The 12230-nt window shown below is 37.0% G+C and overlaps 1 protein-coding gene across 9 annotated transcripts in view; it reads left to right on the forward strand.

The window, feature by feature from the left end:
* LOC105394379 (probable nuclear hormone receptor HR3) overlaps nucleotides 1-12230 on the forward strand; it is a 98788-nt gene that overhangs the window by 16396 nt on the left and 70162 nt on the right. For 2 of the 9 annotated variants that reach the window (XM_038111277.2, XM_038111288.2), the window contains exon 1: nucleotides 5225-5482. The exons of 3 other annotated variants lie outside the window; for them this stretch is intronic. In XM_038111277.2, the coding sequence (XP_037967205.1) occupies nucleotides 5467-5482 (16 nt within the window). In that variant the 5' untranslated portion in view covers nucleotides 5225-5466. Of the gene's footprint in view, nucleotides 1-5224; nucleotides 5483-10191; nucleotides 10382-12230 lie in introns of those variants that run through there. 4 more of the 9 variants (XM_011566309.3, XM_038111270.2, XM_011566339.3 and 1 more) reach the window with 4 other exon arrangements.

A 12230-nucleotide genomic window follows, 5' to 3' on the forward strand; every position in this document is an offset into this window, starting at 1 on the left:
CTTATTTAGCACTACGAATAGCGATTTAGCGCAATGCGCAGCGAAGAGATATCCGGAGGCGCAAAAATCAGCGGCGTATGGTGAGATATTTGGACGAAGCAGTGGAAATGGGACAGGCGGAGTTCGTCGATAATTACCGCCTCACAAAAGAACTTTTTGATGAACTATGTGGAGACATAGAGCCCTTCATGAAGGAAGCGTTTAGGCCTAGTCCACCACGCTGGCCTAGTGCGGGTTGGTGGACCCCAACACAAGCAAGCTTGTGCTGAAAGAGTTTATTTATTTATTTGAAGACCAACAAATGATACACTTGTTACATACATCAAGGCTACATAAATAAAAAACAGTACAGGCCTCTGACTAGGATTAAAGACTGCTGCCGAAGCAGCAACCGGGCCCCACAGCTTAACGTGCCGTCCGAAGCACGGAAGCGTCCAGAAAAGAACCACTTGAAATTGGTCACCCATCCAATGGCTGACCGTGCCAGTTGTTGCTTAACCTCAGTGATCAGTTACGATCACTGAAGCCCGCTCGACTACAGACGCTTCGATAGTGTCAACTTGACACTATTCACGACAGTTTTTGTTATTTTTTCCTTTTCATTCATTCTTTCACAAAGTCGATAAAACAGTTTCAAACAATCATAACCAAATTTTAAGTGAAACCGAATTGTAACCAAATAGACGTCAAGAGTACCAAATCTAAATTGAAATTGGTTCTGACTCGAGCACAATATTAACGCAATATGAATAACCGTCTTGCGTATCAAGAGTAGCAGTAAAGATAGTAATGTGTACTTACATACAAAAAACAAACGACCATCAAACTCTCATACCCCAAATCTCATTAAACTGTTTAACAGCGCCATCTATTGTCGGGTAGCAGCGCCGCGTTTTTGCAGAGTACCGTTCGCCTAGCGGTACACTGACACAGTTTCGCTACACAGCTGTTGACATGTCTGTGTGTGCGTGCGGGTCAGAAGGGAACGTTTGCATGTGTGCGTCGGGATGAGACCGTACCACGAGAATGGTAGGACCCGTTATGTTTGGGTACTGGGAACCTGTTTCTTTAGTGTCAGATGATAGTTGAGTACTTGCGCTTTGTTCAAATTTACTGTCTGCCTTGAGTACGCGAATAATGAAATAATGAGTTGCTGTCACGTCATTGATCTTATAGTTAGTTAGGTACCTTAGTACTTAGTATATCTAGGTACTTATTTAATTGCTTGCAAGATATTTTTAGTAAATATTTTGTTACTCAAACTTATTAGTGTAAGTAAAAGATAAAGTAGAAGTTACTTAAGTACTAAAATAAACATTTTAAAATAAACTATGTTCCTAAACTTAAATAATCAACAATATCATGGATGATTTTAGCAATAACAAGTATAAAATAGTGATTTACGATGATTCTGTTAATTTGATCATATATTCATAAAATCAGCTAGATTCATTTTTATTTACTTTCAAGCCATAAAACATTTCTTATCATAACATTTTGTTTAATTTCAGGTAAGTCGCTGAAGCATGGCTGAAAATCTACACATAAGTATGCTATATTTCAGCAACCAACAATGCCTTTCTAATAGGTTAGCTTTCGGTAATGAACTCCAAGTAAAAATAATCATTATTATCATGATCAGCCCGTAGTCCCCCACTGCTGGATATGGTCTGTCTTGGGTCTTCCTATCTGATGTGGTTGGTCCATAGAGCTGAAGGGTGTCCCACCCACACTACGCCGCGCCGGGGCTAATATTACCTATACATTTATTAAATTCCCACCAATAAAACTATCTAAAAATAGAAAAATAAAAAATATGATAGGTGAGTACAAAATGTACAGTGAAAAGCGGGTGGCTCGCATGTCGTCACCTCTGACTACCCCTTCGTGGATTACAATCGTGAGCATATTATGATGAAGATTATGAAAATTTATGTTAGTATGGAATAGCAAAAAAACTGTGATTAAGTGTGTAAACTTTAGAATATACAGGATGTTACGAAACTTTCTCTTGAATTAGCAAAGCCAAATATGCACAATTTGGTAATAGTTTGCGCCAACATCGCGCTTCGACAAATCGTCTGTTGGTAGAAAGGCTAGCTACTGTACCACCACCGACTCATTGGCAAGAACAATCCACAAGCTGCGTTGGTTGCCTGTCAAACATCTGTCAGATCCATACAAGTTACGACAGATTTGACAAGCTAGCGACACGAACTTTTGTCACGTCTTATTAGCGCCCCGTGCTACAGGGCCAGGGTTTCTCACCGTGGTGATATGGGGCCTCGCCCTTATTTGTCAGTCAGTGGCAGCAATGGGGCCTCGCCCTTATTTGTCAGTTGCTGACCGCTTAGTATGTATTTGTATAGTGTACAGAGTGAACAATACGAAACTGTTTACCCATCCCGAACTGGTTTTGAGAACGATTTTCGGATTTAAAATGTATTTGATTTCACATTAATTACTTCTTAAATGTTAATTCGTTTTGACTTCGCGATAGTGGTCCCTGAGCTGTCATAAGCTACTTTCATTGAGGCATATCATAACATGCTAAAATTAAACTGAAATAGGTAAAAAGCAATACAGTTAAATAGGTTCCTGTTCAGCTAAAATTGCATAGGAGCACAAAATTTTGCACCATTTTAAATACACGTGTTTGTGTAATTATAAAGAAATTTTACTTAAATAGCATTTATATTTGTTATTCTTCAGCAGAATTTGATACCTTATCGGATGCTAGGCGTTCGCAATAAAATTATTGAATGAAAATGATGTTAAATCGTATTTGTAAGTATGTATGTAAATTATACCAAATGTTTTGCAGCTAGCGTTATGTGTAGTATACGAATAGTACATCTAGATTTTTATTCTACAAAAAATTCTTTATCCAGAAATTGTGTAGCAGGGGAAAATATAGAACGAACGAACGAGAACTTAATACAACGAGATAGAACCGTGGTTAGCGTAGCACTCCGAAGTTTCGGAAAATAGGATAGAATAGAAAAAAACAAAACTGCAGCGCTAACCACGACTTTATCTCGTTGTAATAATCATGCTGATTGCGTGAAAATTCTCGTTCGATCGTTCGATCGATTATTAGATCGATTTAGTGACTGACCCCCCAGAAGTTTAAGGGTACCGAATAATAAATCAGACCCCTTAGCATGAATTTTCATCGTGAACGTGAAGTAGAATTCATTGAGTAATTTTGTATGAAAATATGAACAGCGCCCCTGGCGGTCTGTAGCAAAAATTAATTTTTCCCTACAAAATTCATCAAGTAATTTCACGTCACGTTCACGATGAAAATTCATGCTAAGGGGTCAGGTGATCAACGTTTGGTAGAAGCACTGATTGAAATAGTGCAACAAACACGTCCTACAAAAAGTGTATGTAGGTACCTACTTAACAGAAATACACTCCGAGCAATGAAAAAACCAATTTAATTTATAACACTCCACATTTCACGTGTGGGTTAGCTAAAATATTCGTCAAACGAACGTTAGATACTCCTAAACTCAAATCTCCCTAACAATAACTGTTCGTACGCATATTCTATTACCGCACCATGCAATTTTAATATTTAATTTCGCATCAATTCGCAATAGAATAATAAACAGACTTGTTTTGACCCTCCACTGGTCAAAGTGAACAATCCTGTTACGGTCCCCTTTGACCGGCATCCGGTTTTTTTTAACCCGCAATGGATTTTGCATGTCCGACCATCTTTAACAAGATGGGGTCATTTTGACACAAAGTCCGCAATTTGCGAGTAGATACAACGTGCGCGTTTGAAGCGTTGCGTTAGAATGTGAAAAAGTTTGTCAGTATTAGTCTTGGTGGTTTTTGTTATAAACCACCACACTACTCTGTCTTCGGGCTTCCTTATCCGTCCACTGGCTGAAATTTATTTAAATCTAAATTATTATTTTACCGGAATATGCATGTATCATACATTTATCTTAGATGAGTTAGTTTTAGAGTTTAGTTTAGTTTTCTTAATTAAGTGTACAGTCAATTACTGATTTAAAAAAAAATATATTTAAAAAAATTAAAATAACATTCAGCCTTAAACATATAACTTATACCTTAGGTTGTAGGAGAAACTTTGTATGCATATTTTTTCCACACCCGTTTCCCTACAAAGAAAACCCTTCGCTGGGGGGGTGGTAACATAATTTGTTGATTGTTACATCGCAGTCTTGGTACCAAACAAACGAAACAGACACGGTAACCCAATTCGAGGCGATAAGTGAGCGATAACGATAGCGATAGCCACTCGATAACGAAAGGTCGACGGACGATAGCGGGGAATCAGGGTAGGGGTGGATACATACATACTACTCACGACTGTAATCCCTGAAGGGGTAGTCAGAGGTGACTCGCAAGCACTAGCTGTGCTTTTCACTTTTCGGGGAGAAAAGTGAGTGCTGAATTGCACCTTTGCCTACCCTGTAATAAAGGGAGTACAGTGGTGCAATTCGTGAGTATGAGTGGGATGGGAATATTAATAAACTATTTAATGAGGGAATTGACAAGAAATACCTCCTGACAGAATTAATTCAAATAGACTTTATCATTTCTTGTTTGTTTTTAACCGATAGCGCCGAATTTAGGTCAACTCATTGTCTGTCGTCTGACGAAATGTTAGTAAAATGTCTTTCCTGTTTTGAAAATGATTGATGGCGAAAAAAATAACAAAGGGCTATTTTTGAGTAACTACAGGTGTATTTTAAAGAGAATTCTAGGGTAAAATGAAAAGTGAAGAAGGTTGAATAAACTGAATAACATTATAATGGATTATATAAACAAAAGTATTTTGGTATAAAAGCTTTTTATTATCTACCTATATTTTTTAAATATTATTATTTATATTTCCCCTTCGATTCTTTCAAAAATTTCGATACTCTTTTTTTGCATAACTTTTTAAGTCAGTAAGTACTTATCTGTTAGCGGCCAGGGTTAACTTTCTTTCGGAGGCACGATATCCTAAAAAGTGAAAGCGACTGCCAACGCCGCAGATCGCATTGTCGATGACGTTTTCGCCCAAAAAAAATAAAAAAATATATAATTTTTAACCGCATTTTGCGGTGTGCATTCTAAATCCAAATGCAAGTTTTTAAACGTTTAACGATTGGAACGTTTTTAAGGCGTTTTAATTTGAAAATTGAGTGGTTGGCCCACACCTTCACTGGCTTGGCTGTTGGTGGCGGCGCCCGTCGCCTGCGCTTACGAAAATCAGTTTGAGCGGCAGTACGCAGGCGTGCGGCCGTATCGCGCCAAACTTTCAAATTCAGAACCGCGTTCGCACACATGCGAAATTTTGAAATAAGAACTTTCAAATTCACTTTCGGCGGTGTGACTTTTTAAATCCGCTCGCGCTCCTCATTGTTTTCAGCCAGTGCTTTTTGGACGTAGAAAACGGACTTTGTGATTTTGGAATAGTGATTTTTGGATTTTGTTCAAATGCATCCGATTGGACGTGAGTAATTTAGTACTTAAGGGTCAGATTGTATGTCCTACGTACAGAGACGTGTAGTGTGTGCGCGTAGTTTATCAAGCCATCGGTTTCGCAACTCGACGTATGTTGTAATCTTAATAAAAGCAGTCGCTGCGGCCTTTAAATATACATAACTAAATAACCCGACCGATTAAGGGTTGAAAGGACTTCGTAAAAAACATTTAAGGCGACACTTAAGACAAAAAAAAACTATTTTTTGTATATTTTTTTCGGTTTTTATTTTGCATCGCAAATTGTATTTACATTAATGTTACCCGTATAGTTATTTATCTATCACGAAATGCATATCAAGGTCTTTAGTTGCATGGATGGAGATCTCGTATTGCATACTGTGCGAGCGGGACGGCGCATACCCGTCGACCTTGCGCGGGAGTGAGACAGACTGTGTATTAGGAAACTTGGGAAATATTTTTTCTCGCGCGGGGCTGAAGGGCGTTTACAGATAAGGCGACGTTTACGGGTTGTTTTTTTTTCTAAGCTAATGTTTCCCTTATACAGGGTGTTAAGGGTTACTGAGCGTCAGGGGGGTGACTCAGGGGGCCATTCTGAACAAATTTTGACAGGTCCTTTTCCAGATGCTTTCCCTCGAAAACATACAATTATGTCAAATAAAATTTGTAGTTTGACAAATGTCATAGAGCTCATGCTTTAAATCACGTGACGTTTTACTATGAAGAAACAAATATACTTTTCATCGATGTTTATTACGTCGTGAAACAAAAGTTTTTAAGCATATACCTATAGCCCCTGATTCACCCTCTTTCAGCCTAATAATTTTATTTATTTACGATGAGACACCCAAAAAATATTAAGTCTCGGCAAAATAACATTATACTTATTATTTATTAATTTCGCGTATTAGAAGGACTAGCAAACTATGTATGTACGTAAGTACAAGAATTTCGTTATTATCAAGTACATTAAATGGGTTCTTCGTATTCTTTTGTTTTGCGCTTCGCATGCGTGCTGCGGCAAAAACATCCAAACAGTAATTGATAATGAATAAATTATTAATATTACATTATCAAGGTTCGACTATGTACCTATGTAATATTATGTACGTGTGTATGTATACTGTTGATAAGATTTTTTTGTTTTTTTTATAATCTCATTTATTTTATAGGGTTTCAAGATTTCGTAATTTCGTGATTTCGTAATATATACGTAAAAAAACTCACTGCCTCCCCGAAGAATGGAGGGTTATTGGCGTAATCTCTAGGCTTGGATGGTTGGAGATATCTTAAATACGTATCGAGTTGGTAGAAATATTATGTATAAAATGTAGTATTACGGATTTTTATTATTACATGCTGTTGACAGCATAATTATTAACATAATATAATATAATAAATATATATTTTTTTTTTATTGGGGTATCTTATATCAAAACCCTTTTCATGATATTTATTGGAGTTTATAACGTATACAATAATTTTTCGCCTACAGAAATAAATTACCTAATTAGCATAGCGGAAAACGTATTAAATTTCCAACTCCAAAAAGAAAATAAAAAATAAACAAAATTTGTATCAACAACCCATCAGTTTTGTTTTTTATTTATGAAAAGTGAGCTGTCCTCCAAGTTATTTTTTTTTGTTGCTTTAAGCACCTAATTGATCATTTAAAAGCCTTTGCTATAATTACTAATTCCCACGGATTGATTGCAAGTACCTACATAACTGAATATTTTAGAGAACTTACTTACCTCACTATAAGTACATAGGTAGGTACCAACACAACATTAAAGTAACGACCTGTAGGTCGATAATTATAATGTCCTCCTAGCCGAATTTCGACTACGGCGGCCAATCTCAATTGAGATCAGCCAACTACGCAGGAGTAGATTATAGTGCCCAAGTGTGTGCGCAGTACACAGGAGCACTCTCTGTTCCATCACTCTCATAGCCCAATGGGACGGATTGACCGACACGACTGGAGAGAGCCAGGCGCAGGACCGACTGCTTTACATGCCCATCCGACAGCATGGATCGTTTCACTGTTTCGGACAACAGGTGATCAGCCTTCTATGTCCTAACCAAACTTAGAACCACAATTTAGAAACACAAATTGATGGTCCCACCCGGGAATCGAACCCGGGACCTCAGGGTCATGAAGCGAAGCTTCTACCACTAGACCACAGAGGCAGATAAGATAATTAAAATTGTAACGACATTAATATAACCTTATAGGATTGGTTATTTAGTTATTAATAAATCGATAGTTATACTACTTAATTCAATATTAAAATTAATTGCATCTACAAGTTTGTTTAAATAAGTAATTTAATAAAAAATATAATTGTTTTAGTCTGTGAAATTGAAAAAATAATTTTACAGTATAAACACAAGTTAAGGCCAAGTCTTACTTATCCCAAAGTCCCAAACCAACCCGTCAAAAAAACCCCGTAAAAATATTCCGGAAAAATGCACGAACTTTTGAATTTCGAATGCGTTTTTTTTTCATCGAATTTAAATCCTCACATCCGGTTGGGCTTTTAGCGTATCTCTCGTAATGGGTAATAATAATTATGGCATCGATCAAGCTCTCCCTCACTTTCACATGAGATTTTGGCAGTCGCCACTTTCACTCTGTACCGCCAGTTCAAGGCATAAGCGGCAGCGGAAAGCGGTTTTAACATTGGAAAGAGAAAAAAAATGCTAAAATATTGATGTAAGATATAACCTGTGTGCCCTACACATCTTAGATATAACTGATTTTTATTTAAATAATCGCATTTGACTTGTGGAAGTAGAAGTTATATATTTATTTATGTTTTATTAACATTATTATATTCGCTAAGCGTAATAATTTTATGCTAATAATCTCTAAAATAAAATTTTGAGTTCTAGGCATTTTCATTGTCAGTGAAGATTATTACGAAATACTACCTATCATCATCAGCCAGCAGTCCACTGATGGACGTAGGCCTCTCCCAAAGCACGTCACTGAATACGATCTATAGCTCCTTCAGTTAGACGTACTGATATTTTAGTTGTTTTTTACTGACCGCTTAGGCCCCCTATAGTTGTGATATGAATGTTCTGTTCCGCTCACGCTTCCGGCTTTCCCTTGAACGCTGGCTGCCGAAAACGCGCGGGCGTGGCTGTGTGTGTGTATGTGTGTGTGTGTGTGTGTGTGTGTGTGTGTGTGTGCGTGCGCGGGCGCAACGTAATCTTGCGTAATGCTTACTGTCGCTGCGTCTTGCAGCGGTCGGACAATGTTCACGTTAGAATCGTTAGATATAGGTATAGTTCTTCTTTATTTGAATTTCGAATATGAATAAGATTTACTTTTATTTTGCATTGCCAGCCAGAAGCTTTCAGGAAGGCATAGGTCAGATTGCTAGTCGTCATGTATGGTTAAAAGTTAATCGTAGGCGAGGATAAAAATACTTGGAATAAAAAAATACAAAAGTGAAATACACTTTGAATACATTAATTTGAAACTGAGTAGATCTCTATTTTGAACGCAATAATCGATTTTTTATGTGCCTCTCCTCCACTTCTATTGTTGCAAATAAGATCCAACAACTATCAAGCACTTACAAACAAAAAACTCAAATCAACAAAGAGGACAGGTCCATAAACTAGCCACGGCACTCCAGCACACACGTTAAAAGAAACATCAAAGTCTCTGACATAATAGACGCGGCAGGCACGGTACAAGTCAACCATACACACTATTAGATAACTATACGGCAGAATTACCAGGCGTGCATAGCTCACTCCATATACACAGCACAGAGAATAGTAGAGTCAGAAACACCACCAGCGAAGCCACGCAGGATCGATTTCAGGCATGCGCAGTACACAGCGGCGCTTCCTACCCACCCCCGCGCTGCTGAAAACGCCCCCACATTGCAACTGCACTTCAGTGCATACGAATACGGCGCTAAAAACCAACTCAAAATACGGCGCAGTTGCGAAAAACAAAAGAAAAGCGCAAAAAGAATATCAGCCGGCTGTGCCTTGCCGAAAAGTTTAAAATAAAAACGTTCCATTTACGAATTCGGGATGTCGGTGGCTCGCGGGAGTGATGAACCCGCCGGCGCCGCGGTCTAGTTTCGAACGAAGCACTGGCCGGATAGAAGCTATTGGCGCCCCAGCGAACTATGAAGAGGAAAAAACGGATTTTCAGAAAGTGCCTCGCCTTAAATGATTCTAAACTCAAAATGGACAAGGAGATTCTCACATGAAACGCCGGTCGCATCAATATTCGACAACAGTTTTCCGAAAGCATTTAAAGTTTATCAATATCACAGTTTATTAAGTTTATATGCAATATTTAATCACAAACATAGTTTTTACCTTTGAATTATAAAATACATACTCACAAATAATTATCGTTAAAATATATCCAATTAAATAATCCAAGCAAATAAAACCCAAAACCTTACGAACGAAATTCTAGACTGATATTAATCCGAATAAAAAAGTAGTTTGAAAAATAATAATAATAAATAAAAAAAAACATACAAATTATAATATTTACATTAGTTGACCATTTGAGAAAGTTTATATATAATTACTATATAATAGCAAATAATAGTTGATAATTACAATATTTATAGTACATAACAAAACGCAATACAAATTAAAAATCGGGGATCAGTGCTGTAGCCTTAAGTTTTTGTACGTTGGACAATCAATCTTGACACTTGCATTTTTTAGTGCGCTCGAGAAAAATGGATGACAGTGCGCGTTCCACTAGTTGATAATACCGTGATATAGTGACACGACCCGTGGGGACCAACAATGATAAACATGTTTGAGATGTGGAATACAGTGAGCACCAAGCTGGAAGCTCAGACTAATGTCCAGCAAAGCCAGCAGCCTCACACTTCAGGTGGGAGCATTAAAGGTAATTTTTTGTTAATATCAAAAATGGCAGAGCATCTAGGGATGGGCTGTTGGGCTAGATCAGTTACGCGGTTGCTTTGCTGATTCACTGACCTATATCCCGTTTAAAAGCAGTCACATCTTTATTACCTCTTTATCCATGTAATGCATGTTTTTTAAGCACTTTTTTGTTTTGTAAAGCACAATCCCTTATTTATTATTTGCACAAATATAAAAAAAATGGTTTATTGTTTAGTATTTCATTTGTGGGTTGGTAAAGTGTGCAGGTTTTTACGAAGCCTGACGGAAAATTTAAAAATATTTTTAACTCTTTAAAAACTAATTCTCCAAATAACTGTTATGAAGATTAAATTATAAACGTTTTTAATATTTTGTTATTCACGGTGACGCAACCGCGTCACGCCTAAAACAGGCCTTTTCTTATGAATTAAATATAACTTTAGAAAGTCGTGCAAGTGAGTCTGTGGCCCGCCATTTTGAGATTATAATATTAATTCATCTTTTTCTGTATTGCGCAAGAGCGGTTAACACGTGCGAAAGTAGTCACACACAACATTTCTCTTAGACTTCCTATTTTGACAGCTTATAAAAAAGTAGTATAGGCACGTTACAGGCCTCTTAATAAACGCTCAGCTTTTCTTAATAAACGTTTTTTAGCTTTTAAACATACCTACTTGTGCTTCTTAAAGACAATAATTTTGTTACAGGACTATTTTTAATACCTTTGTACTCACTAAAATTTGTAGTTGTGTCAAACCACATTCGGCCCATCACTAGTTGTGACAGTATTACTTAATCTAGAGCTTTTTTTTAGAACTTAAAATAAGATACTTAGATCCGTACAGCTAGGTAGCCACTGGATAAAAGCGATTTGTTTATAAAGTCTCTATGACACATAAATTAGTACAAGTACACAATAGAACACGACTTTTCTCACCCTTCGAAGGGTAGGCAAAAGTGCATTGCTGCACCCACTATTCGGACATAGTACGAGTTATTCCATCTCAGCCTACGCAGTATATTAAATTTATCACATAACAAATGGTAATTTCGTCTGGTTACAGGTTGCGTAATGGAAAGTACCCAAGAACGAAAGTCGAGTCATTATCAATTAAAATTTGGTAATATAATATAATAAAACTGTTACTTAAAAGTTCTCTTCCTCACTCATCTAGTGTTTTGCATCTTTTAATCGCTGTTACGTGTTGTTTTGACGGGACAAATATCAGTTGGTGTAAAAAATAATTATTTTTAAATGATCAATTTAACTAAAGCACAGATATCAATATAGTTTTATGGTTTTATGTACATAGCTGTTCCCGCGAGCTTCGCTTCGCCCTAAAAAGTTTTCCCGTGGGAATTCCGGGATAAAAAGTAGCCTATGTTCTTTCTCAGGGTCTAGACCATATGTATACCAAATTTCATTCAAATCCGTTCAGTAGTTTTGTTTTGGCGTGAAAGAGTAACAGACAGACAGACACAGTTACTTTCGCATTTATAATATTAGTTAGGATTTATTTCCTTACAACATATATGTATAACAAACGATATTATAGTACTCTTTTACAGCTTTTACACAATATTTATCCAGGATATTTTTTTTTTTAAATATCGTATTCGAAGTTCAAACTTTCACGCGTGGTCGATTCGGGATTCGAAATTCAAAAATAATAAGGCACATTCCAACTGCACTCGACATTTTGCCCGACAGTTACAAGAAAGTGCGGCAAAATACTGGTTTTTAATTTTACGAGCATAAGTTTTTTTTCTCTTGCGCAACTAGCCAGCTACAATTGGGACTGGTTTTCTGAGTATTTCAAAAAGTTTGTAGGTACTTAGTAGTTGCTTCA

Source organism: Plutella xylostella, chromosome 2, assembly GCF_932276165.1.
Source record: "Plutella xylostella chromosome 2, ilPluXylo3.1, whole genome shotgun sequence".
Taxonomy (NCBI): domain Eukaryota; kingdom Metazoa; phylum Arthropoda; class Insecta; order Lepidoptera; family Plutellidae; genus Plutella; species Plutella xylostella.